Raw genomic sequence first — 19141 nt, forward strand, 5'->3', positions numbered from 1 at the left:
TCTCTACCAAAAATACAAAAAATTAGTTGGGTGCGAAGGGGGGTGCCTGTAGTGCCAGCTACTCAGGAGGCTGAGATGGGGGATTCACTTGAGCCCATGGATCACTTGAGCCTGAGAGGCAGAGGTTGCAGTGAGCAGAGATGGTGCCACTGCCATCCAGCCTGGGTGACAGAGGGAGACCCTGTCTCAAAAGACAAAAAAAAAAAGAAAAGAAAAGGGAAAGGATAAATTTTTTTTAATAATAAAAACAACAACAAAAGTGGTAATTATGAAAGCAAGGCACCAACTTGGAAACAAATGATCTGCCATATTCAGGCAGAATCAAAATATTTGTTTATATTATAATGAAAAATATACAAAAGTTACACATGCCAGGCTGAAAGGGTCTATGGAAACCTAAAAAGTTGACAATCTGAAGTGACACTGGTCACCTATTGGTGATAGGTTGACAATTTGAGTGACTTCTTTATTTCTATTGCTGTTGTTAAATACAACAAATGTATACATAAATTTCAGAACTTAAGACAGTTACAGGAGTTAAAATAACACCCAGGCCGGGCACAGTGGCTTACACCTGTAATTCCAGTACTTTGTGAAGCCAAGGTGGGAGAATCGCTTGAGCTCAGGAGTTTGAGACTACTCAGGCAACATAGTGAGACCCTATCTCTACATAAAACAAAAAATTAGCTGGGCATGGTGGCACACACCAGTCATCTCAGCTACTTGGGAGGCTGAGGCAGGAGGATCACTGAACCCGGCAGGTGGAGGCCGCAGTGAGCCAAGATCACACCAGTGAACTCCAGCCTGGGTGACACAGTGAGACCCTATCTCAAAATAAATAAATAAAATAACACCTTGAGTTAGTAAAATACTGATAATTAGTGAAGATAAATGATGCATACATAGGGGTTATTATTCATCATACTTTCTCTCTACTATACTCTGAAATTTTTCATAATAATTTTTAAGTAACATCTTGATCAAACATTCTCAAGGGAAAAAAACCCACCTCATACAGGTTTAATCTGGAGTTTCAATCTACTACCACAGGCCCAGATTTTTTAAAAGAAAAAAGCTGCTCCATCAGTAACTCTAAATTACTATATTTAGAACCTTATATTGAAGCAATAAAATCTGCCTCAGAGGCAGTTCTTTTTATGGCATTTCCATTAACAATAATTTTCAAGTGGAATATGCCAGGGGATCCAAATCAGAAGGAAGCCCTCAAACACAAAAACTTTATTCTTTTCCATCAGACCATGTAGCCTCTCTGCAAACGGTCACATAAAGAAATTAGATACAGCTGACACAATTCTTTCTGAGTTGTCAATTGAGTTAAAGAGTGAAAAAGGGTCAGAGCCCAGAGAATATGAAAGGCAAGGGGACCAAGCAGTGTGCAGTCCCAATGGCGAGTAAAGGTGCCACACCTAGTAATCCCGTATCATTGCTCCGGAGGTTCCAAAGGGCTTTCACTGCTCGCCTGGCCACCCACTCAAATGTGGAGTCCCCCAGCAGTCGACTCAGAATCCCGAATTCCACCAGGAGGGAACCGGCTCCCGCTGTGCATGTCTCATTATTGGTGTCAGGAGGAACTCCTGTCTTTAGATTCACCTGAGGATGGGAAGAGACAAAGACTGTGACAAAACTCAAGGAATCTGCAGGGCTGAAAAGCCAGGTCTCAGAGACTACACTCAGCTAATAAAGCAAGCTTACCACGGTGAGTCAGCCCTCTGCCTTCCAAGATACATCTGAGGTGAATATGGGAATTAAATGTAAAAGACACAAACAAGAAAATAAGAACAGCAGAGCCTTGCTTTATTAATAAGGGCCAGTCTTCAGGGAATGGCTATAACACTTCACTAAACCTTCTCTTTCCAGCAGGTTTTCTTCATGGTAACACAAGCACCAGGCTTTAGGGTTAGAGATAAAGACAAACTATAGAGTTTCTTCTAAATTTTAAATAAGCCACTATGAACTCACTCCTGCTCAGCACCTAAACAAACCTCAAACCAGGAGAGAAAGGAGGCACTACCAGAATATGACAGCCAGTTTCATCATGAAGGCTCTTTCCTCTGGCAGTTCTCAGCCAGTTACCTAAAAGGCTGACTCAATTACCAGAGGAATTCTGGGCTTGGCAAATCAGATGTCACAAATATATAATCTAATTCCAGATCCTGGCATTTAAATCAGCAGCTAACTTGCTGGTCTGTGCAGCCCTTAGTTGACAGATCCACGTGAAGCAATGAAAAGCTCACTCACTGAGCTCCCACAATACCCACGTGAGGATCTCTGGGAAAATAGACCCAAATCAGAGATGAAGACAAACGCCCCACACTGCTTTGTAGCAGAGAATACAAATCACACATGTAAATGAACTTAAGAATACTGAACTTCACAGAACATCAACTCTTTAAGGGAAAGGACTAAGTCAGATACATCACTGTCTGCCTTTCATACAGTGGATGCTCAGTAAATGCTGAATGAACTTTAAAATATTTACATCATATTTAAGGCCAAATTCTTCTAAGGACACTGCTTTTCTCATCTACCTCCATCCCATTACTTCTCCCAAATAAATTAATAAACAAAAAATTTTAATTCAGGAAGATAGTGAATTGTCAAACACAAAGGGTCAAACCAGTCTACCCACCCGAGGATACGGGATCCCTGTCTTGGTGTTTTCAAAAGCAGGGAGGAGCCGCACCGCCAGGTCATGGGCCATGTATAACAACTCATTATCATAATCCTTAATTGTCATGTCACCAAAGGGCTGCTTGGAGTCAGTTATTATTCTGTGAGCAGAAAGGAGGCTTCCCAGGACCCTAATGACAGGAAGAACAAAAAGATAATACAATCATGTTGCTTGTAAATGCACATAATCCAATTCAGAAAGATAGAAGTATGTTCATATCCACAGACTCAGAACTGCCTGACATCAGAGAGACCTGACTTAATGGCCTCTTGAATTCCTTTCTAGCTCTAATAATACACGATTGATTTTTGTTAACCATATTACTAAAAGAAAGAAAGGGAATCATTTATCCGAGACTACCAAAAACAATACTATTTAAAATATTAACAATTTTGGTAATCTAAATCTTAGGGCATTAAGAAAAGGGAGTTGGCTGGGTGTGGTGGCTCACGCCTGTAGTCCCGGCACTTTGCCAAGGGAGATGTATCTCTTGAGGCCAGGAGTTCAAGACTAGCCTGGGCAACAAAGCAAGACCCTGTTTCTATTAAAAATAAAAAAAACTTAGCCAGGTGTAGTGGCACACACCAGTAGTCCCAGCTACTTGGGAGGCTGAGGCAGAACGATCTCTTGAACCTAGAAGTTGAAGGCTGCTATGATCATGCCACTACACTTTAGCCTGGTAACAAAGCAGGACCCTGTCTCTTTAAAAAAAAAAAAAAAAAAAGGTATACTCATTGTTCTCAGAATAAATATTACTTATTAGTATTATTACTCTTGATTTATTTCACTTGGGGAAAACACTCATAAAAAAACAGAAGCTGGGCATGGTGACATTTGCCTGTAGTCCCAGCTACTTGGGAGGCTGAGGTTGGAGGATCGCTTGAGCCCAGGAGTTCAAAGCTGCAGTGAGTTGTGATAGCACCACTGCACTCCAGCCTGGGCAACAGAGCAAGACCCTGCTCTAAAATGAAAAAAAAAAAAAAAGATGTAATTTAATTCAAATAAAAAAAAAAACAGAAAGGTAAGACAACAAATACTAAGTAATTTTTGCTGTTGTGGCTGCCAAGCAGCTTCCCTAACACCCTAACATCTGGTAAAGAGGCAAGGTGAAGAGGAGGAGGAAAAAATGACCTACTAAGAGGCAGCAGGCTACCAGCTTATACCTAAGTCCTTGTAGACCCATAAAGTCCCATTCTAAAGATCTGAAGTAGACTGTGACGTATGTCAGAACAAAGGTTTTCACAAATTTAATTTTAAATAAGTATTACATCTGTGAACTGGAATGTTACGCAGTTAATACAATTTTCAAAAAATGTAAACAGGAAAATAAGCACAATACATCAAAGAAAACAATATATCATATACTAGGTATAGAGCATGATCCCAATCCATTAAACAAAGAGAGAGAGAAAAAGAGAGAGAGAGAGAAATAGAAGTGAGAAATATACCTAACAAGGAAATATACTAAAATGCTAAGCAGTGATTTTCTGTGGGTGGTAAGATGGGAAACTCTCATTTCCTTCAGAAATATGTAGGGGTTGTCCTAGGACACGGTGAAAGAAGGAAATGAAATCAGACTATAAAGGGAAATCATGAAATTCTGTACTAGACAGACACCTATTTTACACCCCCGTTAAAAATAAATGTGCCCAGACATGGTGGCTCACGCCTGTTATCCCAGCACTTTGGGAGGCCAAGGCAGACGGATCACTTGAGGTCAGGAGTTCGAGACCGGCCTGCTCAACATGGTGAAATCTAGTCTCTACTAAAAATACAAAACTTAGGTGTGGTGTGTGCCTGTAATCTCAGCTACTCGGGCAGCTAAGACACGAGAATACCTTGAACCTGGGAGGTGGAGACTGCAGTGAGCCAAGATTGCACCACTGCCCTCCAGCCTAGGCAGCAGACTCCATTTCAAAAAAAAAGAGTTTAATCTATAAAAACAAAACAAAATATAAATGTGTCTTTCCCTTCAGTCCGGGATGTGATTACTTTGAAATAATTGTTCCAGTTTTGATAAATATGATATGAACATGAAAAATGCACACTGTACCCATAAAGCCCCTATGGACTCCCTGCCTGGATCTTGGGGTGAAAAGAGCCTCACAGGTATTTTTCTCTTTAAACACATAAAAAGAAGTCTCCAATTCATTTTATGAATACTCACTATTTTACCTTATTGTGGCCTCAAAGACTTGGACGGTGGAATCTTTGTCAAATGAAACTGTGTTGATCACTAACTTGACTGCTTTCTGGAACTCGGATGAATTTCCCATTACCTTTAAAAACAGGAACACAGGTTATTACAGCAACTTGAAATGAAACTGAGGCTGTATCATCACAGCAGCCTAGTCATGTCACCTAAACGTCTGTATGTGGTTTTGCTACCATAGAAGTAGAAACACAAGAGATAGAAAAGCAGTTATTTCTTAGAATATATTACCAGCACATGGCAGGCCCATTTCCTCCAACTCAAGAGCCCTATCTCCAAAGGACAAAACTGAAAATAATTCCTTGTAAAATCATTGGCACTCCTCATCTTCCCAACTCCACTCTCCAGCAAACTTCACTATGATCTTATTGAACATGCCAGGCACTGTGGTTTCTAAAACTTCTGGCAGGTACACAAACAAATCAGAAAACTGAAGAAACAAAAATATGTCTTTGTCTCTGCTCCTCAAATAAATCAGCGGCTTGGGTGCTTGGCTCCCAGGAGACCAAAACATCTGGAAAATTGAACGAACTTGTTTGTTATCCAGATGTCTAAACACTTTGAGAAACAGGGTAATATCTTTTGGAGCACAGGATAAAACCAGTGACTGATTTAAAGGAAACAAAATATATGAATACTCAGCTCTATGTCCTTTTTAAAAAGTGATTTAGAATTATGATTCTTATTTTGGGTGTGTAGACACGATGTCACACTAAGCTACTCTCTCCTATATGAAGCACAGTTGGGCATCAAACTTTCTAGATTAACCTGAATCAAAATTATTTCATTCCACTCAAAATTTTATGAAATCCTGACACTATAATGACATCATAAAGACATACTGTGAAAGAAAAATAAATTGCTAGGATCCCAAAATCACTAAGCCAAAGGGAAAAGTCAAGCTGGGAACTGCATCAGGCAAACCTGACTCCCATTTTATTCCTAAATAATATAGCTACATAGATTTAAAAAAAAAAAAAAAAAAGCTATATATATATCCCTTACAATTTATCTAGAAGGAAATTCCTTGTGGGCCTCAAGATCTTCACTCTAAAACAATTCTGCTGAATTTCACCCTGGCAATGTAAATTGACAGTTTATCTTCACAGGTAAGAACAAAGGACAGAACTCAGTCATCCCTCTGCTCACCTGAAAAAAATGCGTATCTGATTGCTTCCTCTGCCCTACTGTTTATGTAAAACTGCAGATTCACTAAGCCAGGCAAAGGCATAAGTGACTATTCCTCTACCTTTGTCACAGGTAAATTCTGTATTCAGTGAAAGGCTAATCAGAGAATCAAAAGAAATGCAACCAGCTGGACACCATGGCTCAGGTCTGTAAGCCCGGTACTCAGGGAGGCCAAGGCAAGTGGATCACTTGAGGTCAAGAGTTCAAAACCAGCCTGGCCAACATGGCAAAACCTCATCTCTACTAAAAATACAAAAAATTAGCCAGGTGTGGTGGCACACACTTGTAATCCCAGCTACTCGGGAGGCTAAGGCACAAGAACTGCTTGAACCCCTGGGAAGGCGGAGGGTGCAGTGAGCGAGATCTCACCACTGCACTCCAGCCTGGGCAACAGAGCAAGCCTCTGTCTCAAAAAAAAAGAAAAATTCATGAAAATGTAACCATTTGTCTTTTATCTGCCCATGACTTAGCAGTGCCCACTCACCCCACCTCGAGCACTTCAAGTTGTCCCACTTTTCTGGACTGAACCAATGTATATCTTACACATATTGATTGATGTCTCATGTCTCCCTAAAATGTATAAAACCAAGCTGTGCTCAACTACCATGGGTGATGTCATCAGGACCTCCTGAGGTTGTGTCATGGGTGTGTCCTTAACCTTGGCAAAATAAACTTTCTAAATTAACTGAGACGCTACTTCTTTCTTCATCAGACATTACTACTTTCAAGTATGTATTACTGTATATTATTATATATTATATAATAACAAATACTATTTCCTAATATTTATTGGTCTGCTACATTTTTTCCACCTCATCGTTATTTTGCTGTAACCTACAGAGTAAGTACAGACATTTCTAGCTTTCAGTTCTTTCTTTTTAGAAGATGATGCAATAATGCTGCAAGTTGCATCCAATGGTCAGGGGACTGCTATCTTCACAATGTTTCCCTAGCACATCTGTTAAAGTCTGTTTAAATGTTAGCAAAAGAAAAGGAAAACCTCAACAGAAGTAACACCTGAAAAATAAGCCTGAAGCACTAAAGGCCGGATATTCTACAACGAAAACCACAGAGATGGGTCTGTTTTCTTACAGACGTTTACCAGCAACAATATCTGGTGAAGCTGCAGGTGCTGACATGAGCTCAAATCAAGTGAGGATGGTGAAGGAAGTCAACAACTCTTATTGTAGTTTACCATTATGGTCAGATAGCTAGAGAACCCTGAGTAACTACGTTCTGAACTCACTCACTCATGTTTGAAAAGGCTGAATGGGACAGAGGAGCTAAATGGGTTTGTTTATTTGACTGTAGGACTTCTCAGAGTCTTTAAAATGCTGATGGGCACTGTGGCTCTCTAACAGTGGGACCAGACATACAGAATTTCTCAAGTCCATTTGGAAACAGAACTCTTCTTTCAGGGAGTAAATATCTTTAGAATCTGTGTTGGGAAATGCTTCATTAGTTAGAATTCATTTTTTGAACAAACATTTGCACTGCTACTATGCACCAGACACCACTAAGTGTGGGGGAGACTATGGTGAACAACAGAATAGTAGGCACGGTAGGGGGATAAAAAAACAAAATGGGGCAAAAAAAAAGAAAGCCAGCAACTCAGGAGGCTGAGGCAGGCAAATCACTTGAACCCAGGAGGTGAAGGCTGCAGTGAGCCAGGATCACACCACTGCACTCCAGCCTGGCAACACAGCAAGACTGTTGCAAAAAAAAAAAAAAAGAAGAAGAAGACAAAGCTCTCAGGGAGAAGGAGTAAGCTTTCATGAGTCTTAGGACGTTTCCTTTAAGCAACACTTGTAGGCTGAGTCAGCCTCTGGTATCATCAACAAACTAGCTCTAAGGTCGAACATACTTGTCTGGGCACATTTTGATCAGTGATGGTAAATGACTGAAACAGAGCAGCAATAACTTCAGAAGGAGATATTGGGAAACTAAGTTGCTTTGCAAGTTAAATTATACTAAATCAGTATCCCCAGATTTCCTATTAGATCAAGGGCCTAGTCCTATTTCTACTACTTAATTATAAAATGAGGATGTAGAATGATCTCTCAAGCTCTTTCCAAGTTCTGGTAATTCTACTACTAGCAAGCTACTAGAAAATCATAATGCAAACTTGGCTAGCACATTACTCAATTCGTGCGTGTGTGTGTGTGTGTGTGTGTGTGTGTGTGTGTCTCCAGAGATGCAGTCTCACTCTGTTGCCCAGGCTGGAGTGCAGTGGCACAATCTCAGCTCACTGCAACCTCTGCCTCCTGGGTTCAAGCATTTCTCCTGCCTCAGCCTCTTGAAGAGCTGGGATTACAGGCACCCGCCACCACGCGCAGCTGATTTTTGTACTTTTAGTAGAGAAGGGGTTTCACCATGTTGGTCAGGCTGGTCTCAAACTCCTGACCTGGGTGCCGGGATTACAGGCATGAGCCACTGTGCGGGGCCCCAATTCTAACTCCTAACAGACAGCTTTAGACTCTTCTATGGAATGTTAAAAGAAACAAGAATAAATTATTAAGTACAAGATTTGGGCTAGACTGCAATAAGAAATTTCTCATGGTAAAGACTTGCTGGACAATGAAGGAAAGCAAAGAGGTTGTAAAATCACCTTTACTAAGAAGGTTTTAAAACAACACTATGCTGGAATACAGTCCCCTGGAAACTGCTTTAATGGCAAAAGGTGAAGCAGATGAAGCACACAGACATGGCACCACACACCAAGTGCCACACTGCTTTCAAGGTGCTTCTTCATATCTGCTCAGAGGTCTCCAGTTCTCCAGAGTCAATGAGCAAAACCACAGGATGAGGAGGTAATGTCAGCACCCACATTGGCAGCTCAGGCATGGAGTGTCCACAAAACAGGAAGTAGCAAATAAAAGAGAAGGGTTTCTAGGGAGCCCCACATAAGGACTGGCACTATGACTCCAACTTGCTGTTGGGGGAGCCAGTAGGTAGATGATATTTCAGGGTACCTGCCGACCCTGAGATCTTCTCTCTTTTACTCCTGGAATAGCAACTACTGTAATTATCAATATTAATGAGCTTCTCTATGGGTTCTTTTAGGGAATAAGATAGAAACTGGTTTAAAAAAAATAGGTTCCCTAAAATCAATCATACATTTCTTCTCCTTTTTTTAATGGAATCACATTTCCCCTCATTTAACCTTCAACACATTTCTTGTCCTCCCCATTAAGGTCATTAAAATAAATAACAGTTATCAAAGCTAATGATACATTTTGACTTATCAGGCTCCTTGGAATTCCCATTGCTGGAGGGAACTAGGGATAATCCACTCCAAAACATCTTATCTTAATTAACTTTTTTTAAAAAGGTGAACACTTACTGCAAGTGTATCCAATGCATCAACAAGAGTCAATGAGTAGTTCCCTAGTACATCATTGATGTTCAGATTTGAACTGAAAAAGAAAATTAAAATTAAACAAAAAGACGTTATTTCGAAAGAGAAGACAATAAAACTAAACACCCATCAGAAACTATAATTGCCAGCAACTCTTATTTATTCAGGAACTAATTATGGGTGAATTAATACGGCAAAGGTCTTTCTACTCCAAAAGCAACACTTTCTATAGTCTCCATAAGTAGAATCGAGTTACAGAACTGCGGAGACACACTCGTACCCGAGTGGAAAGAATGTTCATGGGAAGTCAGGAGGTGAGTTATCTCCTCTCTCAGATTCAGGTTTATCACCATATACAATCTCTTTGGTCCTGTCCAACTTTAAAAAGCTCTCTTTTCATAATCATTAGGAACTAAAGGAGAGCCCTTGTCATACGACTCACCTGTAACACTTTAATAAAGAAATTCGACACCACAGTCTATTACACACAAAGTAAATACATTCATTGACAGTGTCAATATTACTCATCTGCCCTATGGTTGGGGGTATAAATTAACTTCTTTACACCATTTCTTCATTAATAACTCATCCAAAGGGTCTCCATTATTTCCATTAATTCTGAGATATCATTTAACATGAACCAAAGCAGGAATTGAGGCCTTTCTCCCTTCTTAACTGGAGCTACAGAAACGTTTCTGCCACACAGCTCTCACCCCCATAATCTACAGCAATTTTCCATTCTGAAACAACCTTAAGAAACCAACTTCAGGATGACAACGAGGGTGCAGCTCCTCAGGCGCTGTATTTCTTTATAACATTAAAAAAAAAAAAAAGTCAACAACAACAAAAAAACTAATACATCTGGGAGAATAGGGATGAAGAACTAGTAAAATAAAGGACAGTTTGAGAAATTCTGGGGACTTCATTTATTTATTTGTCCCATTCCCAAAAACCCAGAAAATAAGTGCAGAAGCTTGGAAAAAATGATAGTCAGAGAAGACATAAGACAACCGTTTAAAGATTTTATTAGCAACCAAAGCAAAAAAGCTCCAGTTTTCTTTCCAGCAAGATTCATTGATATCTGCAGTCTTCCATCATATCCCAGAGTACTTTATCTGCTCCTTGGATCACCCTAATGGGTCCTTATCTCACTTTCCAGTGAGAGAAGCTTCTGGGGTACAGCACCTCTGTGTTGTGATGGCTTGCTGTGCTCCCTGAAAGGCCTATACCTCAGCTGCGGGGAAATGGGGCTTATGTGAAAGAGGCATAACAGCTCCAACGTCTGATTTTATTTGAACCCTCCAGTTGCCTTGTTTTATGCTGTTATGCCACCTAATCCAAAGCAAAGAATTTATAGTAAAATTTTAGATACTTTTTTTTGAAACAAGATATATATGGGGGCTATAGTCTAGGAACTAGGGTTATCTCATTTCCTACAAGCTGGAAAGTCAGAAAACTGCTTGGCTGGAAAATTGCACCTGTTTCTTCTATTTGTTGATTCTCTGGAAATAAACTTATGCAATAGCAAAAGGTCCCCTCAAAGCGAGAGCTGTGGATTCAAATACGCCTCTCAAGGGCAAGTGACAGCCAAAAAAAAGATACAAAAAGTGCAAGGGTTGCAGGAGGGGCTCAAAGGAGACAGGGAGATCCTCATGCCCAATTCTGCCAACTCAAGAATGTTCTGCTGCGTGTAAATATTTCACTATGTTGCTCTGCTGCTTAGAAACAGAGTGGGCTTTAATAGCCCGCCTCATCAGAAAGTAGCTCCCTCATCATGCAGCATCCAAGCTAGATGGTAATCAGGAGAACCACATGTAACTCCCCTCTCCTGACTCACACCCGGATCTGTGGCATGTGTCACTCTCTCCACCTGCACAGGCCCATGGAAGGAAGGTACTCACTGTGAGCACTGAACTCCTTTCCATGTTTTATCGTGCTTTGCCTTCTAATCTGTAACTAAAATAGACCCTGTTTTAAAATATTTCTTTTACAATGCCCAGTCACTAAAAATTGAGTTGCCACAGTAAAAAAAAAAAAAAAAAAAAAAAAAAATTATTTGCAGTAACTGTGGGGTTCCTTCTCTCCACTGAGTAGTCAGACAAATCCTCTCCAAGATCTGGGGTATTCATTAGAACACTTTTAATTCTTTCTTACCAAATAATTGCTACATCCTCTTTCAAAATGTGCCAAAATAAGAGGGAAGTAGAAGTGAGGATGAAAGAAAAAAAAATAAACACCATAAAACTCTCCTAGCCTAACAGCATGAAATTATTATGACTCCATTTATGCCAGCCCACTATGCAGGTAAGACTCTGGATTTGTTCTTCGTAGATATTCTTGTCAATGTCCAACCTCAGCTGGTATCTTTAAGTGCATCAAGCCAAGAACTCAATACCTTTCCTTGTAACCAGCTGGCTGAACCGCACAACTAAATGCTCCACTTACTTCACCAGGTACAAATGTTCATGGCATTCACCCCACTGTGAATTTTTAAAGTTCACCTCAAAACAGAAAAGATGGAGAAAACCATGGCCTTTGACAGAAAATTTCTGATTATGTCAGCTAACAAAATCAAACATATGTGTTTTTAAAAATTCCCACATATACTTAGCCTGTAACAGCTGTTCAGAAATCTACCTGGTGTGGTGTAGGCACAGAAATAACATAAGAAAGAGTCCCTGCGTTCAAGGGATTGATAATCTGGAGAGACAAGACAAAGGGAAATGAAGGTGAACGCACAACAGTACTCAATTCTCAAACAAGGTTAAAATGTGGAATCGCAGCTCAAAGGAAAGGAATCAAAAGGAGAACTGAGTAAATAAAGGAGAATCATCTTCAGTTAGACGGCGTCACGGAAATAAGACGAGCCTGACTCTGAAAGAGGGCAGGATTTTCCAAAGAAAGAGGAATGCAGAGGAGGCCATCTTGAGCTAGGAGTACCTAAGCATTTGAGGGGCCAATATTTGTTTGGCTTAATTTGAGATTTCTTTTGTTGTTTTAATAGCAATACAGTTGAGAAGAAATTGAGAATGGTCACATGCCCAAAAGCCAGAACTATAGTTTACCATTCACAGGATTACAAAAATATAATGTCCACATTTACTCAAAGAAACTTTAAGTTTGGATCCTCCAACCCAAATTGAGGATGTGAGAAGAACTGACTTTGTATAGCTTTCTGTAGACAGAAAGATTTGCTCTTTTTAGAGTGTTCAGGTTTTATTTACTTCATGTTAACCCCTTACCTGACACCTCCCCAAGAACAAGTCACATGTACTTGAGGCAAGAAAGCTTGGAGCACACATGACTACAGAGAAAAGGTAAGAGTGTTTAGCACCGATATTTTCTATGTGTACTTTTTACATAATACTCTAATGGCAAATTCACTCTTGTTAAATGAATCGTTAGAATACATTTGATTTTTTTTAAATCTGGAAGATTTTTGGCTGGGCTTGGTGGCTCACACCTATAATCTCAGCACTTTGGGAGGCCAAGGTGGGAAGACCGCTTGAGGCCAGGCGTTCGAGACCATCCTGGGCAACAAAGTGGGACCCCATTTCTACAGAAAAATTTTTTTTAAAAATTAGCCAAGCATGGTGGGGCACAGCTGTAGTCCCAGCTACTCAGGAGGCTGAGGCAGAAGGACTGCTTGAGCCTAGGAGTTCAAGGGTGCAGTGAGCTATGATTGTGCCACTGCACTTCAGCTTGGGTGACAGAACAAGACCCTGTCAATTAAACAAACAAACAAAAAATATGAAAGTTTTTATCACAGATTATTTAGTTTGGGGATGTGAAGTACCCTCCTGTTTCAAAGCAAGCATGACAATATTCTGGTTCTAAACTTTCCTCAAGGCCTAGTATTCAATAGCATAACAGGAGGACTACAGTCAATAATCGTACATTTTAAAATAACTAAAAGAGTATAATTGGATTGTTTCTAACACAAAGGAAAAATGCTTGAGGGGTTGGATACCCAATTTTCCACGATGTGGTTATTACGAATTGCATGCCTGTGCCAAAATCTCTCATGTACCCTATAAATATATACACCTAACTATGTATCCACAAAAATTAAAAATAAAATTATTTTAAATATTAAAACAAAAATAGCAAAGCCTGAGAGGAGTTAAATTAAAGGAAGGAGAGTACAAAAAATTAACTTTTCCATTCTCTGTAAGAGGCAAGTGTGAGGAGTCTGCGCAAGGTTTCTATGGCCTCCTCAAAGACAACAAAGGTTTACCAACCAACAGGTCTACCCAGCTCAGGGCACAACCCTTCCCTAATGCCATCCCCACCTCCTCAATACTTCTAACACCCTCTTTCCAATAACACATCTGTCTCAAAGCAACCTGACCTTAACTTACACATAACCAAACCAATGCATAACCAAACCAAAACACTCATCAGCAGCCTTTCATTCTGAAATAAAAGCCAACGGCACACATGATACCATGAAGACCAGCAAGTTAAATCAACCACCACCTCACTTGCTGGGAAGGGACTCTTAAGGTTCTCCAGAAGCACTCTTAAGGTTAAGAAAAACATTAAAATGTCATCAACTCACTCTCCAAACCATCATATTCTCAAATGAAAGTGTTATCACAATTCCCCGTTAAACTGTTTTCAACTTGACTCCACCCGATAAAAGGTAATCTGAGAAACAGTCTGTGAGCAAGAATAAAGGTACTTATTGAAAGTGCTCTCTCCCTTCTTGTAATACCAAAAGCACTAGTGGAAAAGCACAAATTAAGATTCAAAATATGTACACATACTATGATTGCCTATGTACAACATGGGTAGACATATGGGCAGGAACTAGTGGCAAAGACAAATTTAAAATAACTGGTGGAATTTTATGATGTTTTTCAAAATTTAATGATGTTGATTTAAAAAGAAAAAACATTAAAGCATGATGTAGGCTGACCAAAAAAAAACAAAAAAAAACCCCACAATTTAGTGAAGTTTATTCCCCACCCCCAAAAAAACTGAGACAGAAAGAAAATACATTTATAGGTATAAAGTCCCCTCTAGTTAAGTGAGCCAAATCATTCATTGCTTAAAATCTGGAAAGGTCATGGCCGGGCACGGTGGCTCAGGCTTGTAATTCCCGCAATTTGGGAGACCCAGGCGGGTGCATCACGAGGTCAGGAGGTCGAGACCATCCTGGCTAATACGGCGAAATCCCGTCTCTACTAAAAATACAAAAAATTAGCCGGGGCATGGTGGCACGAGCCTGTAGTCCCAGCTACTCAGGAGGCTGAAGTAGGAGAATCACTTTAACCCGGGAGGCGGAGGTTGCAGTGAGCAGAGATCACGCTACTGCACTCCTGCCTGGGCGACAGAGCGAGACTCCGTCTCAAAAAACAAAAAATCTGGAAAGGCCAAAAACTTTTTTTCAAAATTTAATATTTTTTCTCAAAAAAAATTGAGATAGAATATACACTTATACATATAAACGCTATGGTTAAGCAAGAAAAACTCATCAGTTCCCTAGAATTATGAAAAGGCTCAGTCCTTTGCCTGGGATGTCCCCTTGCTTCGGCAGAAATCATGCTCTCAAACTGCAATTTAAAATATAAATGTGTAAATAACCACATCATTTAAAAAACCCAAGTCCGTTTAGTCTATAGGCTTCCTTATCAGAACCTAAGGACTGGACTCCACTGCTTTCCTCCAGGTGAAGGAAAACGCTTGCCCCAGACGGTGCCAAGACACTGAGCAAACCAACTCCTCCACTCCCATCTAGGGGAGGGGAGTCACCTATTTGGACTAACAGGGTCTATGGCAATGCACACTCCTTCCCTACAGGTAAGAGGTCCTTAGCTGGGTGTACTGCCCTCTTGGACTTTGATGTCAACAGCGGTGAACCTTGGAGCTCAGCCTTTGCAAACAAGGCTGGTGGACAGGCAGGGCTGGCTGACCTTCCCTGACAACCATGCCACCAGAGGGGGGGATTTATAGGACAGATCGCACAGGGTAATGACGTTGACAGTCAATTCAGCATCCAATAAATTTCACCTCAAGTATCTGGACCCCAAATGTGGGCCACATAGCTTCCCTCCCCACCACCTATCCTCAGCGTAAGAAGCAGCCCCTGTGAAGGAGAGGCTGTAACCCCGTTCTGCCTCAAACTCAATGGACGGCTTTGGAGAAGTCAACTCTTGGCTTTTTACACAGAAAGGACGTGGGTGTGGCAATCTGATGGAGGTGGGGGTACGGGGTAAAGACTTGTTCTGAAGCTGCGTCTACACAGGGAGCATGGAGATTTCATCTAGAGTTTATGTTCATCCGGAGGAGGGGCTCAAGATGGAAGTGGAAAGCCCTCCAAGCCAGCCCTTGGCACTGCCACTGTCCCTTCTGGTCCTGGACCTCAGTTTCCTCATGTGTAAGACACTGAGCTGGACAGCAGTTCTGAAGTTTGGAGATTGCGGGAGAATCAGGAGAGGAAGGCCACCGGCCCACCCCGCACCCTCAAGCTCGGGTGTCTTCACAGGGACTCAGGCGGGACACGGCGCGGGGACGCTGCCCAGGACCATAACGGCCCTGGCGCCCTCGGGGGCCCCGGAGGACAGACGGCTGCACCCCGGAGCGGAGGGCGGAAGGAAGCGCTTGGGTGCGCGGCCCCGGGCGGCGGGGGCTACTCACGGGTCCCCGCGGTCGGGCCCACGGCCGCGGCAGTGGATGGGGTTGAGCTCGTCCTGAGGGAAGGCGTGCGCCATGTAGTTGTCGTAGCCAAAGACGAACATCCCCCGTGCCAGGTCGCGCATCTGGGCACGCAGCTGCGGAGGGAAGGCGCCGCTGTAGCGCTTCTCGTACTCGTCCGGGCCGCGGTCCCGGCCGCCCAGCACGTAGCCCCAGTGGGCTGGGCCGCACACCCCCGGCTCAGGACGCCGCGGAACCTTGCGCGGGCTCTGCGTCGCCCCGGTCCCCGGCGGCTGCAGCCACGACGGTCCGGATAGCCCCCCAGGCCGGCCCACGGGCCCCGAGGCGGGCGACGCGGGGCCGTCGGGGCTCCTCAGACGCTGGAAGCCGAAGCTGAGCGGAAAGCGCTGGTAGAAGCCCATGCTGGGCCCCAGCCCGAAGACGAGCCACAATACTCCATGGAGGCCAAGCCGGAGGAGCACCAGCCCCAGGACAAGCGCTCGCCATTGCATGGTCGCGCGGGCGCGGCGGGCATTATTTTAAAGCGCGGGGGCCTCCCCGCCGACCACCGCACCCCGCGCTCGCCCCGTAGCCCGGCTCACTTCCCCTTTAAGGAACTCCCCAGTGACGCACCAGGAACTAGCCCATTGTCCCCAACCCCCAGGCTCTCGGGCGGGCCCGCCAGGCCCAGCATTCGCTCGCCCGGTGGCCCGGGATTGGCCCGGCCAGGGCCCGGCCTCGCGGGGCGCGGCCCAGGACTCCCTCCCACGCCGTAGGCCGCCGGGACGTCCGCGACGCCCCGAGGCCCCGCCCCTCACCCGGGCCCCGCCCCGTCCCTCCAAGCCCCGCCCCCCTGGGCGGTCGGTAGCCCGACGGGCTGGCGTGGCGAGCAGGAGCCGCGCCGGCCCAGGCGAGGGAACTTCCAGCCAATGGGAGAGCGGCACGGCAGCGTCCGCCGGACGCTAGACACAGACGTGGCCCTAGGCCGCCTGGCCTTGGGTAGATCGGGTCTCTCTCTGGGCAGAGCGTGTGTCCGGCAGAGCTGGGACCGGAAAAAAACCACTCTAGGTCTAGGTTAGGAGTGATGACAGTTAAAAGATACATACTGAAAAGAAGGAAAGGATCATTTCTGTATAAAAGGAACTATTTTTGCATATCGAGGGCAGAAGTTTTATAACTTAGGTGTCTGTTTATGGAGGGGGTGGGATACTACCTTTTAGCTCAAGGAGTGCACAAAACAGTTAACTGCAGGCCACATAAAGATCATAAATCTTTTGATTTAAACACCCAATTTTTAAAAATCGCTCTTGATGCTTGTAAAACGCATATCCCCAGATCCCTCCCTAGACCTATCCAACTCCAGTGGTCTCGGGAATGTGCGTGTAGGTACTCTTGGGCAGTTCTTAGAAACCGGCAGTTTCAGGAAATACTAAATTATGTTATATTGCTTTTGTCTCGGCAATAGGATTTTTTTAAAAGGGGGGTGCGGGTTGGGGGTGGGAATCAAGGCTCCCACCACCACCAAATTATTAACCAGATGTATCTAAATATGTCTTCTCTTGTCCCTCCCATCCCACCATCTCTCCTGTGCACCCGCAATTAACGACCTAACCTTTGAGGTGTGGGGTAGATTCCCAGTAATCACTTTACTCCTCTATATCTACTTCCTATAATTAAGAAGGTTGCAAATGTTAGCTCTAAAGAGCTATGGCTTCACATAAAGATTCAACGGTTTAGACGTTTTATTTATTTTGCTTGCTGCACTTGGAGTTGGCTGTAAGGTTTGCTCTAAGTTTAGACCCTATGCCTGTTTCATCAGGGTTTCTGAAAAGCTTGGGAAGCAAGACCTGACTAGACCCCCAAATCAGATATTGGCTGAATGGCCGACCAAGGGAGTGCATAAGAAGGTAAGTTGTCATGTGGCACTCTCAGCACATTTTCAGGGTAGAGGACTTTTTGAAATACAGAGCAGGTGTAAGGGGAACTAAGAAAACACTTGATTACAGCACATGGTAGCTGGCACATAGGAAGGTCCTTACTATTGGCTGAGCCTTGTTCTTTCCCAACATTGAGACATCGAGAGCAGCCCAAGCAGCAAAAAGATTACGAAGACAACTTGAGTCAGGATCTTTAGACTACATAGCTTCTGCTTTTTCCCCTCAGTGAAGGATGCCTGGGGACTGTGCTGGCAGCCCAGCTCCAGCCCTTGATCCTGAACTTCTGCCTTCCCGGAACTTGCAAACTGAATGTGAATATTCAGTTGCATGTTGTATGTTTCCTTCCAGGGCTACTTTATTGCAAATTTTAACTTAAACTTAATCTGGTTAACTGCAGGCCACATTGAGGACAGCTCCTGTCTTGATGTTAGAGAAAAACTCTTATAAAAATAAATATTTTAATAACCAGAGAAAACCATCCAACTCCTGAAAGATGCTTTTCATGGTAAACCTGATGGTTTTCAAAACACTTTGACATGTGTGCTCATTTAATCTTCATAGAAAACATTCTAAGGCTTATTCCACAAGCCATAACGGAAGAAATCAGGTTGGGGGCTCAATTCTCAGAGCCTGTTGACTCTAGGCAGAAAGAGAGTTACTACACTTTAGGGCAATTTGCACTTCAAATAGCTGGCCCTTGAGCAGACAGGTCCCTCGGCTCTTTCCAAGCCATCCAAAGGCAACAATTTTGTCATTAGTGCCCTGCAAGGCATAGCCTAGGCATTAGGATCTAGGTTCAGAAAATGTTTCCTTCTGGAATGAAACTGAAATGAAAGAAATGGGTTATTTTGTGCTAGTCCTTTCGATTAGGACTCCCCTTAAGGTAAATACAACTGATATTGGGACAACACCCATACCTAATCAGAAAACTCCACCTTAAAAATCAACTCTTTAAGATACAGTTTGATTTGTGACAGGTTTTCCAGTAATCTCACAAGAGCATCAGGGACTGATAAGGAGGCACTTTTTCCTTTACTCTGGGGAATGCCAAAGAGATGACGACTAAGAACTCACATTCAGAAGTCAGGTGTTCAAATAGTAGCTCCGCCCTACGA

At 43.0% G+C, this 19141-nt stretch overlaps 1 protein-coding gene across 3 annotated transcripts in view; it reads right to left on the reverse strand.

The window, feature by feature from the left end:
- The window catches only part of EDEM1 (ER degradation enhancing alpha-mannosidase like protein 1), a 32213-nt gene extending 15377 nt beyond the window's left edge, over positions 1–16836 (reverse strand). For all 3 annotated transcript variants that reach the window (XM_003894154.5, XM_021934222.2, XM_021934223.2), the window contains exons 1-5: positions 16093–16836; positions 9436–9508; positions 4868–4971; positions 2651–2822; positions 1428–1611 (exon numbers count right to left, since the gene is read on the reverse strand). In XM_003894154.5, coding sequence (XP_003894203.1) covers positions 1428–1611; positions 2651–2822; positions 4868–4971; positions 9436–9508; positions 16093–16601 — 1042 coding nt within the window. In that variant the 5' untranslated portion in view covers positions 16602–16836. The remainder of the gene's footprint in view (positions 1–1427; positions 1612–2650; positions 2823–4867; positions 4972–9435; positions 9509–16092) is intronic.
- Positions 16837–19141: the final 2305 nt, after the last annotated feature.

This window comes from Papio anubis, chromosome 2 (genome assembly GCF_008728515.1).
Source record: "Papio anubis isolate 15944 chromosome 2, Panubis1.0, whole genome shotgun sequence".
Lineage (NCBI taxonomy): Eukaryota > Metazoa > Chordata > Mammalia > Primates > Cercopithecidae > Papio > Papio anubis.